Raw genomic sequence first — 14,745 nt, forward strand, 5'->3', positions numbered from 1 at the left:
GCAATCACGGACTCAGTCAGTACTGTTCCTTTATTTGTGTCTTCTCTGTCCCTGGTAGAGAAGATGGCATAATATACCATGTTTTCCACAGTGAGAGAAAACAGTACATCAGGGTGCTCATTGCCTTCCAGTTAGAACTTTCCTAGCGTGTTCAAAAGAAAGATCCCTATCCCTTGATACAGAAAATACGGGAAACAAATGACTCTGATGGTTATGATGTTTCCAGATTTATGTCAAAATGTTACTTCTCATGTTATTTTCCACACTGCTATGTCTAAATACATGATAAAAATAACTTGAGGGAGGGGTTTATTTTGGCTCTTGGTTCCAGGACATAGTTTATCCCAGCCACGATGCCACGGAAACAGGAGTGTGAGGCAGCTGGTCCCAGTACATCTGCAGCCAGGAACCAGGCAGCAGTGAATGCTGGTGCCTAGCTTGCTTTGTCCTTGTTAAGTATGAGAATTCAACCTGTGGGCCAGTCCTGTCCTTATTCAGGGTAGAACTTTCCTACCTTAATTAGCCTAGTCTTTAAATGCTCCCTCGCAGACACCCCCAGAGGTTTTCCTCCTAGGTGATTCTAAATCTTGTTAAGTAGATGACCAGTGTTAGCCATTACATGTATTCTCTGGCTTCTGGTGAAGAAGAATGACTACTTCTTACCAGAAAAAGAACCGGCAAGAACCTTGGAGCTTAAGTAACAGATTGAGCTGCTGTTTGGGGCAGACATTTTCCTCCTTCCCTGACTGATCTTAGCAAGTATGTGGAAATGGATCTCTTGGATAATTTCTGTTTTGTTTCCTTGCTATTTTAATTATAGGGAAGGGGATGGGTTAGAGACAAAATGTTATTTTTGTTAGCCTCAGGTCCCCAGGAATACATGTATGGAAATTACACTGCTGGTCAGGGTATAAAGCATCGGAGGACATTCTTGTTCTCTTGCTTACCTTTTGTGTTAATAGTGATGTGTTACTTGTCATCTAATTCACCAGAATAACCCAGATCTCAGCTACTGTGATACGAACCTCTATAGAATAAAATACAAAGTGGGAAAGTCATAGTTTTTTCACGTCTGTAACAAGTCCCATCCCTGATTTTCCCTTTTGGAAAAATTCTTTTTGGCTTTTTAGTTTGTATTACTGCAATGCTGTGCCAAAAAACGAGAGCCTCTGCAGTCTTGGGGATATGAGTGGGTGTGGCCTTTGATGTTCTTTCCCTTTTGAAATTGCTGGGGCTAGAGCTTGACTGTGTCAAGTAAAGTGCTGTATTGTGCTTCAATTACAGGTAAGAAATGTTGAGTGAACTGATGAGTGAATGCTGTGCTATGCGTCTACTATTTAGGGTAATTGTGTATTCAAATTAGATGCACTTCCTTCATTCTGTTGTTTACAAGACCTCGATTACAGAAATGTTTTGCAGCCACAAATCTGATTGATGCTGTGACTCACTGGGTTTATTTTAATGTTAATAGTGTGAGAGTGTCAACAAAGGTAGGAAAAAGTATTTGTCCCCCTAGAGACAAAATTTGTGTTTACCAAAGTTTAAGTTACAACTTTCCAACGTGTGTGTGTGTGTGTGTGTGTGTGTGTGTGTGTGTGTGTGTGTGTGTTGTGTGTGTGTGTGTTTAAAAATCTTTATATATACCAAGGGTTTTCTCATGTGGCTTCTTCACAGGAAATTTATCTTGGATTCAGATGAATCCCAAAGTCAGTATCATAGCACTTAGGAGCTTCTTGTTCATATAAATTGTCCAGATGACATCAACATGTATATGTGGCAGCTTGGAGTCTCCTAGCTTAGCTTTGCACCCAGCAGCAAAGGGAAAAAGGCTTGCTGAGCAGTTAATGTCTGAGTTAGAGTTTTATTGCTGATGGGGAACATCCTTCTGTATGCTATGAATATGTGTTTCTCTTATTGGTTGGTGAATAAATGCTGATTGACCAGTAGCCAGGCAGGAAGTACAGACGGGGCACCAAGACTAGGAGAATTCTGGGAAGACGAACACAGAGAGGAGCTGCCACAGAAACGCCATGTAGCTGCCAATGGAACAAGAGGGCCAGGCATCACCTGTAAGCCAAGACAAAGTGGAGATACATAGATAAATAGAAATGGGTTAATAATTAAGAGAGAGCCAAATAAGAAGCCTGAGCCATCAGCCAAACAGTTTATAATTAATATAAGCCTCCGTGTGTTTATTTGGGACTAAGGGGTAAAGGCAGTCCAGAAACTTCCATCTTCATCTTGCTGTGAGGACACTGTATGAGCCCATCAACTCTTATAAAGTAAAACATTTATTTGGGGCTGGCTTACAGTTCAGAGGTTAACCCATTGTTGTCTATCTCAGAAAACCTTACTGGATGCATGCAGGCAGGCATGGTGCTAGAGAGGTAGCTGAGATTTCTACATCTGGATTGGACTGCAACAGGAAGAAAGAACTACTACACTGGGCCTGACTTGGGCTTCTGAAACCCCAAGCCCACTCCCAGTGACACACCTACTCCAATAAGACCACACCTTCCTATTATGCCACTCCCTATGTGTCTGTGGGGTTAATTTTCATTCAAACCATTAGTTAGCTAATATTATTTCTTGTTATATTTTTATAGTAATCTATGCATCAAAAGTGTCTTCTAATAATTATTTTCCATTATTTAGTGATGTATTGTTTCTAGTTTATACTTTTCTTGCTAGCTTTTTATATCTACAGATAATTCTGTGGAGTTATGTCTTTAAAATAACTAACAAACTGTAATTTCTCACATGAAATTCCATCTGGTTTTTACAAGATATCCTTATGTGTAAACTGCTTATAAGTTTCTAGATATACACCGAATTTGCTGAGAGAGTATGTTCATAGTATGATCAACTCCCATAGTTCATTTGAACAATGATAACTCATGCCTTAAGAGTTTCTTATCCAAAACTGACTTGTTCTGGCATTCAGATGATACTGGTTTGGATACTCCATGATATAGTGGGAAATTACCAATACGGAGTCAGGTAGAAATATAAGGGTATTTAATAGGGAAAAGTCTTACTTACAGATCCACCTAGCCAGCCGGTGTGGCAGCGGTCTGTGCGAAAGCCCAAAAGAGAAACCGAAAGAGAAAACACAGTCACCCTATGTCACCCTGACCACGCCCTCGCAAGCGTGGTCAGGCACATCTGTAGCCAGCTCCTAAGTAGGCATTGCTACAGTTTCCCCTACACCATGAGACCAAACTAAGCCCTCAGTATGTGGGAGAAAGTTGTGACGCTTAGACTATCTGAGAGGCCCCCAGCAGTAGGACCAGCATCTAACTCTGGTACATGAGCTAACTTGTTGGAGCCCATTCCCTATGGTGGAATGCCATACTCAGCATTAATACAGGGAGGGGGAGGCTTGGTTCTGTCCCACCTTAATGTGCCAGACTTTGTTGACTTCTCATGGGATCCCTTACCAGTGAGAAGGAGTGGACCTGGGGACGGGGGGGGGGCAATAGGAGGGATGGGAGGGAGAATTGAAATTGGAATGTAAAGTAAAACTTAAAAAATATAATAATAATAATAATAATAATAATAATAATAATAATAATAGTAAAATGCTACTGTAATTTGCAAGTCAAACTAGAGACAGAAAACTGCACATGAGACTCCATGCTTCCCTTAGGTCTACAAGTTTGAGACTTGGGTAATATTCCTGGTGCATATTTTTATTTGTATTAAGCAACTGAGGATGAGAGAGTAAGCTGGTTTGCAGAAAATATTATTGGGATGGGAATTAAGACCTGACATAATTACTGCTAACCTGCTAACTCTGTGTGATGATGTCAATCACCCACCACTGCTTTGATTCCTAGTGTTCTTTAAAATCAGGGGTTTATTGCCCTCACTTCAGTACTGTAGAGTACTAAGAGGACTTTTCAGAAAGTTTTGGTTGATACTAAACTTCTTCAGTTCTTAAAAAGCCAAAGTAGCAAGATTTAGAGTGTAGAAAGAACTCTCTTGTGTGTGTATGTGGGTGGATGGGGGATAGGGGCTCTCTCTCTCTCTCTCTCTCTCTCTCTCTCTCTCTGTGTGTGTGTGTGTGTGTGTGTGTGTGTGTGTGTGTGTGTGTTGGTGTGGATGAATGAGGGCATGGTGTGCAGGTCAGAGGACAGTCTGGAGTATTGGTCCTCACCTTCCACTTTTTTGAGACAGTGTTTTATTGTTTTTCTGCTCTATATGCCAGGCTAGCTGGCCTGCAAACTTCAGGTGATTCTTCTGTTTCCATCTCACATTTCCCCATGGGAATGCTAGCATTGCCAACATGTGTATCACCTGGCTAGACTTGAAGTAGTTCTGAGGATTTGAACCCATGTCCTTGTGATTATGTAGTAAGCACTTTTACCCATTAGGCCATTTCCTCAGCCCCAGGAAGAACCATGAGACTAACAGAAAAGTGACAAGTGACTTCTTAGATAGGAAAGCATGAGATAGGAATTATAAGAGAATAGCCTCAACTAGATTTTTAGAATGGTGACATTGCGGCCTCTTAGAAAGACCCTGAGGAATAATGTAAGGATATACACTACTGCTACATAAAAATATTAGTTGAAAACTTTGTATGTTCTTTTTTCTAATTCACTTCAACTCTGCTGATGTTGAATAAGTCTCATTACCTCACTTGTGAACTGGAGTTGCTAGCATCTGTTTGTGATGTTAAGGGACATTGACATTTAAAAATGCAGCATGCTGCTTGAGCTAGACTGAACTTGGTACATGGTAGGTTTCTGCTAATTGTTACAGTGGAAGCTAAAAGAACAAAAGACACCTTGGATATAATTAGGTATTTGGCAATATTGTGTAAAATACAGGGATTAAATGAGCCAATGCATGTGAAAGTATTTAGCACAATGCCTGTGCATAGCACATAATCAGTTAAGGTTGGATGAGTATAATTCACTTATGGAAACTAGGATGTTTGGGGGAATATTTTAAAGGTAAGAAGGGGGAAGACAATCATAGTTTTCCCTAGAAGGATCTTCAGAGACAGTCCAACCCACATTTTTCTTTAGTTCTGTTTATTTACTGGACGAAACATTTTCAGTTTTATGGAGGCTTTAAGCTTATCAAAGTTTCTAATGTCTATGGTCTCCTGTCACCCTGCACAAACCCAACTTTGGCAGGAAAGGCATAAGCAGAACCCTGGTTGAAAAAAATTTTGTACTTATTATTATTATTATTATTATTATTATTATTATTATTATTATATTTAGTAAATGTTGACTTGTTGACTGGAGCAATAAAGAAATTGAGTATCATATGCCAATTTATTCTTAATAGAAAATAGAATACTTGACCTCATTTGCTCCAAGATTGTCACTCACTTTTACTGCAAACTGATTGCTTTGTTTTCCTTCATGGCTCAGTCCTACCAGCTTTCTCTAAGTATTAATTTGTGCACATGGCAACCTTAGCCATGTTGTCTTCAATCGGTTTGCAAATGAAAACATAGCTTTGATTTGTGTTTAATATTCACTTGGGAGGAGGATTTTTAAAATGATAATTAAATGCTGGGCAAGTGCTGGCATTGTGACATGGTTCATTTTTAAATATTAGGCCTAAAAGATTTAGCAAAATGGCATAAAAGGAAAACCAACAAGAAATAGGACAGATGATAAATGCTGCCTGTGTTGATGTTAAGTAAAGACAAGTCAACTGTGGCCTAAGCATCTCTCTGGGGAGCTTGCTTTAGAGATTTTTCTGAACATTCAGGCTTTGTGTGAGATTTTTCCTCCAATCACATTGGCAGAGGCTGGATTACAACTGAGAATGCAGAGACTAATGGACTGTTGTGACTAATCCACTAAACCTCTACTCCTGTTTCCCTTAAATTGATTGGACTTAGAGGAGCTGAAGACAGACACACACCCACTATCCTGGTGTTAGAACTACATGATTTAATGATCTAGAGCTTTAAAAGACACACAAATGAGGACCAGGGAACACTTGTAGAATATTTTCACCTTGATATATTGTTTTCTTAGCAATTATTTACTAAATCTCAATGCTTTCTTCCATCATCTTACTTTTTTAAAGAAGAATGCTTTCCACATGCATTGATCTAAAACTAATAGTACTGGAGATGGAGAGATAGCTCAATGGTTAAGAGCACTTACTTCAATTGCAGAGGAATCATATTAGGCACCCAACACTCACTTCAGGTGACTCAAAACTTCCTGTGATTCCAGCATTTGGGAGGTATTTGATACCTCTGTTCTCTGTAGGTACCTGCACTCATGAGCACATAGCTCCCCACACAAATACACTTTATTAAAAACAATAAAAATAATTCTGCAATAACATCAATATAACCCAACTTTGAATAACTTAAAGAAAGTGTTATTACCAATCTGCTATAAATATTTTGGGTTGTTTTCAAAATTATGTGAGATAAATATATTGCTTATATTCAATGAAATCACATCCACCAAATATGTGGATAAAATAGTGTGAAATATATGCACACATAGGGTGTGACATGGATAAAATCACAATTTTATGCTAACAGGCTCTGCTTCTGTTGGATGAATTACTATGAAACTATAACTTTTATAACTTTTAAAAATAGACACTAAAATTACCATTATTGAATGTGAACCTATGTGTGCAAGAAGTGTGTGAGGAGAATACTTGTGTCATGCCCCCTCCCACTCCCCGTGGAGGTCAGAGGACATCTTTGTGAAGTTAGTTCTCTCCTTCTACCTTGGTATGGATCAGTTACAGGAAAGGTATTCAGTCCCCTAGGTTTGTGCAATCATCTTTACCCAATGAGCCATCTGCTTGTCCCTAAAATCTTTTATTGTTAGTGCCCTTAAAAATAATTAGTAAAGATATAAAAATGTATGAAATGTGGTCATAATATTGTAGACTTTGACTAGGAAAAATACTGTAATTCAGGGAAATGATTTAGAAAGGAGGTTTTAATAGGCTTTATTTATGCATACATAGAAATATGCTGCAGTGGATTGAAAAGCCATATCACTTGTACCCAGAATGATTTTGCAGTAGGATTACGCCTACACTATGCCTCATAGAAGCTGTTGGGCTTTGGGGAAGTAAATTTCTGCATCATCTTAGTATCCTAATCTATAAAATGGGGTTAAACTGTTTCATTTAGTTACTTTACGTAAGTGTTGAAGGACCTAAGAGATAAGGTGCTTAGTACCATGGTCAGACAGATCATGGTTCGCAAATGTGGCTGGTTTGTAGCTTCATATTGCAGGTAAGATGAAGCCACCCCAGCTTCTCTGAAGACATGGAGGCTTATCTGCTTGACTTGTAGGTACCATATTTCTAGAATTTTTAGTTCCTTCCTCTGCCACTGAATTAAATAGATAACAGACAGATAGACAGGTGATAGATAGATAAATAGATAGGTATTTAGACAAGAAAACAAGAGAAGAGAAAAAGTATTCAAGACAGACATCTCCTTTACTCCAGTGTGCCAGCTCACTGTTCTGTAAAAGATACCTGTCTCTGATTGTTCTAGTTTTTGTTGTTTAACTTTGGACACACTGAATCTCTCGTGGGTCTAGCCCACACATTCTACATGGCCAGCCAATGTCTCTTTCTCTCTAAAAGCAGTGATTTCTACCACCTCAATGCCCTGATAGTCTTACCATCTCCAATAAGCCCATCCCTTTCTCCCTGTAGTAGAAAGTTCAACCTGGTCAGTATTTATCTAGGGTTCATATGTTTTGTCTCCCAAACCCAGTAGAGTCTGCTCATTGAATTTACTCCTCGGTTCAAAACTGTACTTTTTCCTACATCCTTACAAGTCTACCAGATGGTTTAAGTTGTAGTTCTTTTCCCCTGACTCACCAAATTCCTTGTACTGTATCACTTAAGCTCAGCAAACAATAACTTGGACCATTGCCTTGCTTAGTGGAGTTATTACATCACAGCTAAGTTCTTATATGAGTGAACAGAGTTAAGAAGTTGCAACATTGACCGTACTGCCTGCAGAGCTTAAAGTACTTATTCTCAGGCCCTTGACAGAAAAGGGGTAGGAATCCCCCTTCCATATAGTTGTTTCAGAAACAATTTGATACTTGCAGTATTGATGGGTCACAGTCTATTGTAGTGGGGAAGATATGGAGGAGAAGACCAGTTCATAGCCACTGGAGCATGTGGTAGAGGCTGTTCATATCATGCTAGATCAAAACACAGACAGTGTGATAAAGGAACAATGAGCCAGGTAAAACTTTCAAAGGTCTGACCTTTAATAACCTATCTCTCCTAGCTAGGCTCCTCCTAGTAATTCCACGGGTTCCAGAAATGGAGTCAGTCAGGGAAGAAACATGCAAAATATGAGCCCAAAAGGAACACTTCAGGTTCAAACTATAACAACAGTAATTGATCCAACTGCTTCCAAGAGATGTAAGAATAAACTCAATACCTGGGTAGTCCACTTTATTCAATAAAGTATTGGTTAAGTTTTAGGTGAAATACTCCAACCTTTTAAAGCTTTTCTAGGCTTTAGGAGCCTCAGAATGCCATCACTGTGTGCCTACGTTGGCAGCTTTTACCTCCCAGGGTGAGTTACCAAGCACAAACTAGCATCAGAAATCCGAAAGAGAACTCCTGCTTTCTCCTATCCTGGATCTAGATATTTGATTTGTTATTGGAGGAGGTAGGGGTTCCTTTGGTTTTGCCCCCAGCAAGCATTCTGGTGGGAGTCATCCTCCCCAGAGGGAAGGTTGTTCTAGCGATGCCAGTTTGGCAGGGATCAGCAGGCTTTCTGAAACTGCTACTGTGCTGTTAAAAAAAAATAACAACCCTGGTCAGACCACATTCAGAAATAGGAGAGTCACCTGGAGAATGAGCTCTTTTAGAAATAACAGCCTGAGAAATCAAACCTTTGCCATGGTGACCAAGACAGGCCAGATTCACAGCCTATGTCCTGGGCAGCCTCTGAACTTGCACTGTATCTAGTTGAATGAGCTTTTCCGGGCTCTGGGAAATGATTGTGGCTCATCCTGAACACTCTGGGGAAATTGAAATCAAGTAGCACTGGCTTAAGCTGACCATGGAGAGAATGGGTTCTGGCAAGGACTCTGCTCAGCCAGAGCCCCTACTGAAATCCTAAAGCAAAAGAGCTTTTAAATCTAAAGCAGAGGTGGACAGATGACAGACTAATGACCAGAACCAGCACATGCCCTGTTTTGTAAGAAAGAAAGAATGAGTGACATTTCATTCCAAAATGTTTTTTTTTTAAAAAAGAAGTGACAAAAACTACTTACTGACATACAAAAAATATAAAAGCAAATTTTGGAGCATAAATAAAAATTTACAGTAATGTACCTTTATTTATTTATGTATTATCTCTTGTCCTTGGGAACTCTTACAGTGAACTACCATGCAAGAGCCAAGTATTAGTGAAGCAGCCTATGGGAGGGAAATCCTAAATTATTTCCTGTGAGGCCCTTTAAAGAAGAGTATTTGTGAAGATTTGCACTAGAGAATATATGACAATTAAAAACAGTTGTACAGAAGCATATTATAAATAAAATAAAATACAACTACCTCATCTTCTGTTTGAGGATCTTGGAAAAAAACTATGTTCCCTTTGCCACCACCACAACATATAGAAGATTCTATCACTCCCAGATTTTCCTGTTCTTTTGGACTTTTTGTCCCTTTGCACCATGGCAATCTAGATTCCAATCTCTGTCACTAGAAGCAGTTTTGCAGGATTCATTTACCGAGCCTTTCAGAAGGCCAGAGACTGCTGAGGGAGGGCTATGGGGCAGTATGAAAACATGAAGTTGATTTTATTCTTCCATTTGGTAATTTCTCAATTTGCTCTAAACACCAGCTCCAAGCAGCCACTTTTCTGAAATAGTAGAAGCTAACAGACACTGGACAAAGAACTCTCTACTTATATCATTAAATCCTTTAACCCTCTGAGGCAGTTCTAACTCATGATCCACTTTGACTGTTAAAGAACAAAATTCGTTTAAATGCCCCCAGAAGTCACATGGTTTGCACACTCTGAGTAATAAAAGGCCAAGTCTGAGCCTGCACTCTGCACTCCTGACAAGGTGGTAGGCTCTGGGTAAGTGACCTCCTTTTGTACCACAGCTTTCTACTTTGTAAACTGGAAATAAAAAAAATAATAACTAGTCCAGGGAGTGCAGGGGTGGGAGTGGCTCAATTAGCCAAGCACTTGCTTTGCAAGAATAAGGACCTAATTTTGATTCTCAGTACCCATGTAAAAATGCCAGACAAGGGAGGCATGCACTTGTAATTCTAGTGCTGGGGAAGTGGAGACAAGACTTCTGGAACTTACTGATCAATTATCTTACTTGGTGAGTTCAAGGCCAATAAAGGACCCTTTCTGAAAAGCAAGGTGGATGGCATTCCTAAGGAAAGACACTAGGGTTGACATCCGGCCTCTACATGTATATGCATACATGTTCATAGGTGCCTCCCCCGTATACACATATTCGTACACATTAAATACAAATAAATAGCTACTTCACCTATGTTGAAAAGAGAGAGAGAGATGCCTAATTTAATGTAACAAAAGGCATTTGTCTTTTAAAGGTTGAACTAAAATTTGAACTCTGCCCTATTTGAATCTACAGTCTGATCTTTTACACTATGCCACAATTGATGCCATGTTTCCTGCAACTTGACTTGTGGGAGTTTCAACATTTTATAGAGTATCGAATCTCAAAGATGTTAAATAACTGTTCCAAACATTCAGCCACTTGCTTCTAGAGCCAGAGTTTAAGCCAAGCTCTTCGGAAAACATTTGGCAATTTCATACATGTATATAGTGAGTTTTAGTCATGTTTTCATTCCTGTTAGCCATTCACACTTTCACTGAACCTCTTCTTTTCTGCCACAAAGTCCTCCTCTTCTTTTTCATGCTTTGTGAATGTGATGAAGTTGATGTCATAAACATAGGTAGAGGGTATTTATGTACTTGCTACTACAAAGATTGGTGTAGTCTACCCAATGTTAGCTTAAATGATTTCAGTTTGTCTTTATATTCTTTCCACTAAATGTACAGCTCCTAAATGCTGCCCCACAATGTCATTCATGGTTCAATTGGGTACATTTCATTGGCCTCTCCATGAATAGAAGAAAGAAGGTTATGTCTGTAGGATCTGTGATTTAGAAGACCTCTTAAAGTTGAGTGAAAGTAGAAATTTAATTCATTGTGCCATTTGAGGTGAATCAAAGGGAGGGACAAAGGATGGAAATTAGGGGTTAGAAGTTATTGCTTTAGAAAGACTTTAGCTCCTACCATTTTAAGCAGAAAAATACTAGATCCCATTGATAATGTGACTTGGTCTATGGAGCTCCTGATGTCCAGAAAACTGGAGGCTTCTGCTACCAACATTTCCAGAAAAATGGGTTCCATTCAGATACACATACTTCCTCACATGATCACTTGAGAACAAAAGTTGCAGGGCCAGCAAAAAAGCAAGTTCCATTCAGGATCCCTGCAAGTGCAATGGGACACAAATGTCAAGAAACTATCCCATGTGTAGTGGGTTGGCTGGGTCATGACTTACCAAAGACATCTATGTATACTCTAATGCCAGGATCCCTTGAATATGTGATGTGACATGGTAACAGGAACTTTACAGCATGATTAAGGAGATTAAAAATAGTCTGGGCAAACTAAATGTGATCATAAGCGCAATTATAAAACAGAAGCAAGGAATTCAGATGCAGGAAAATAGTTGTGGGGGTTGAAGCTAAGGTCAAGTTGGTGTTGGAGTACTTTAAAGATGAAGGAAGGGCATCTCCAGTGTCTGGGGAAAGCCAGGACATGGTGTTGTCTATGGCCTCCAGAAGGAACTTGGACGTGCTGACACACTGGTTTTAGCTGGTAAAACATGGATCATGTTTTTGAGCTGTGGACCTACTTGGAAGTTTGGCTTGTTTGAAGCCACTAAATGAGTAGTAATTTATTTTTAAATATATTTTATTTATTCATTGAGAATCAAATATGTGTATAATGTTCTTCAATCTTATCAGTCTTCCACTCTCCCTCCAACTTCTCCAGGATCTCCCCGTCACATCTCCCTCCCAACTACACATCTTTTTCTTTTTTATTTAAGACAATTTATTGATGGCTTTAGGTAGGCACGAGTCAACTTCTCTAAATTTTTGTTTGTTTGTTTGTTTGTTTGTTTTTAGGCAGGATTTCTCTGTGTAGCTTTGGAACCTGTCCCTGGAACTAGATCTTGTAGACTTAGGCTGCCTTCAGACTCATAGAGATCTACATGCCTCTGCCTCCCAAGCACTGGGATTAAAGGCATGTGCTACAACTGCCTGGTTAACTCTATTTTCAATGAGTTGTGTAGGTGCTATCTTTAGCAATAGGGTCTTACCATCAGTTTATAGAGCCCCACTAATAGCCTTGACAATAGCCTGGATTGTTTGGGGGTTTCCATGGGACTCCTTTGGATAAAATATGATTAGATATAACCCACTCATGGTACAGGAAGCTCCATTTGGTGATGAGAGAGATACCCAATAGGGGTGTCCTCTTCTACACCATTCCTTGAGCATGTGAAAGAGGAGGTATGATATTGATGTCCCATCTATGACTGAGCATTCCACAGGCACATGTGCTCTGTGTTTTGACCAGTTTTGAATCGCTGTAGTTTCTACTAATGTCAAGAGGAAAAACAGTACACATAGGGCCAGTTATTAGAATGTGGAAGAAAAGAAAAATCAAAAAATAGGGCCAATGTTTAGTACAAGAGCATCAAAAGAAAGCCTGAATCCTCTCCCACATCCAGTTCTCGGGTTATACCTGTACACAGTTTGAGTGTTCTAAGACTCACATCACTAAGTTGGATGAGCAAGCTTTACAAAATTGCCTGTGGTTATTCATGTTCCTTTTTATTCACTATTCACTATTTATTAAATAAATTTTCTATCCACTAAATAAGTATTTACTGGATTTGAGTGGCAAGCACAGGAACAGATTTTGTGGTTTTGAGGGAAAATGTTGAGTAAGAGTAAAAAGTCAAAAAGTCTATACACCATGTTTAGATTTCAAGTTATTGCTATTTATCAGATCATACACACACACACACACACACAGAGAGAGAGAGAGAGAGAGAGAGAGAGAGAGAGAGAGAGAGAGAGAGAGAATGAGAGAGAGAGAGAGAGAGAGAGAGAGAGAGAGAGAGAGAGAACACCCACACACAGTACACACACACAGCACACACATGAGCTAAGGGTTTTATCCTGAAGAGGATAAATATGCTATTGTTGGGAATAAGATGATTCCAGAAAAAGGGCTTCAACAGTCTACACTTGGAGGCATATCGAGTGGGCACTTGAAAACTGAAAATGAATTAGAGCAGAAGCCAACAGAGGGATTAAAAATAATGATTAGAATTTTAAATAATTTTTATCCTGTTAATCCCATGTATGAAAAATCAGTATCCCCATTTTATAGGTGAGAGAATTTCTGGCTTAGAAATTATGAAGACCTACATGGATATGTAGAAAGCTATATTTTGGGTTTTGGGTCCATACACTCACTTTACCACCCTGCTTACCTGCTTTGCATATATGATACTAAGGAATAAAAATGTGTGCAGGAAACAGTCTCCATGTAGAAGGTGAACTTACAGTTTCCACAGGTGAAAATGAGCTACAGACATACAATACATTGCATGACTTTTCATGTAGATTGACTTGAGTGAGGAAGTCTTTCATTTGGATATTCTTTAGAATTTGTCTGATTGAGGATTATTATTTCACAATGAAAATAGGAAGCACTCCTCTGTTACCTGCATTATTCTAGATAATTTCAGATTTTTGTTTTTTGGTTTTTGTTTTACTTATTTAATCAGGAATGTACATGAGCCTGGCCCTTCTGTTTCTCCTCTTCTTCATCCATAGTTGTCCTGGTGTTTTGATCAGTGGTGTCCTTTACATCAATCCACGTGATGCCTTTCTAGAAAGCATATCAATCAGGGAGGGGAGGCAGAGATTATCCTCCAGGACCCTGTTCTAGTCTGTGAGGTGTCCCCTGCAGTGGATCATCAACTGCACAAAAATAATAAATGCAGGCTGGATTGGAAACACTGACATTAGAAAATCACTGTGGCTGGGTGGTGGTGGTGCATGCCTTTAATCCAGCAAATTGGCAGATCTGTGTGAGTTCGAGGACAGCCTGGTTTACAAAGCAAGTTCCAGGACAGGCTCCAAAGCTACAGAGAAACCCTGTCTCAAAAAAAGAAAGTGAGAAAGAGAGAGGGGGAAAGAGAGAGTGGAAAGAAAGAGAAAAAGAGAAAGGAAGGAGAGAGGGAGGGAGGGAAGGGAGGGAGGGAGGAGAGGGAGGGAGAGAGGGAGGGAGGGAGGGAGGGAGGGAGGAAGAAGAAATCACTGTGACTGTTCACTTGAGCAGTTTGCATGCACACAATTCCTTGACCACTGAGCCCAGAGCTGTATCTTGTGCAAATGGCAGTCAAGTGTTCTGTTCCTTGAGTTTCAGGAGCTGCTATGTGTGTAATTCATGCTCAGCAGTCCTGTTGACAGATGGTGGAAGTTGCTCATTAAATCAGAATCCTTCCTTCTCCAAGGGCCCCAGGCATGTTAGGAGACAGAGTTGGTGGTATTTTCTAAGGCTGAATAGTCTACAGCTCAAGAGCACAAAGATAAATATTCGCCCCAATCGTGCATCCACTAACTTAAGCCTTACCGAGCCCATTCCCTTCATGTTGACAGGGAACATTT

The 14,745-nt window shown here is 39.7% G+C and overlaps 1 protein-coding gene across 1 annotated transcript in view; it reads left to right on the forward strand.

Moving 5' to 3' along the window:
- Positions 1 to 353: 353 nt before the first annotated feature.
- Positions 354 to 14,745, forward strand: part of Ca10 (carbonic anhydrase 10) — a 491,194-nt gene continuing 476,802 nt past the window's right edge. The window contains exon 1 of the mRNA XM_035448143.1: positions 354 to 429. Coding sequence (XP_035304034.1) covers positions 354 to 429 — 76 coding nt within the window. The remainder of the gene's footprint in view (positions 430 to 14,745) is intronic.

The sequence above is a fragment of the Cricetulus griseus genome, chromosome 7 (assembly GCF_003668045.3).
Source record: "Cricetulus griseus strain 17A/GY chromosome 7, alternate assembly CriGri-PICRH-1.0, whole genome shotgun sequence".
NCBI classification, from domain to species: Eukaryota; Metazoa; Chordata; class Mammalia; order Rodentia; family Cricetidae; genus Cricetulus; species Cricetulus griseus.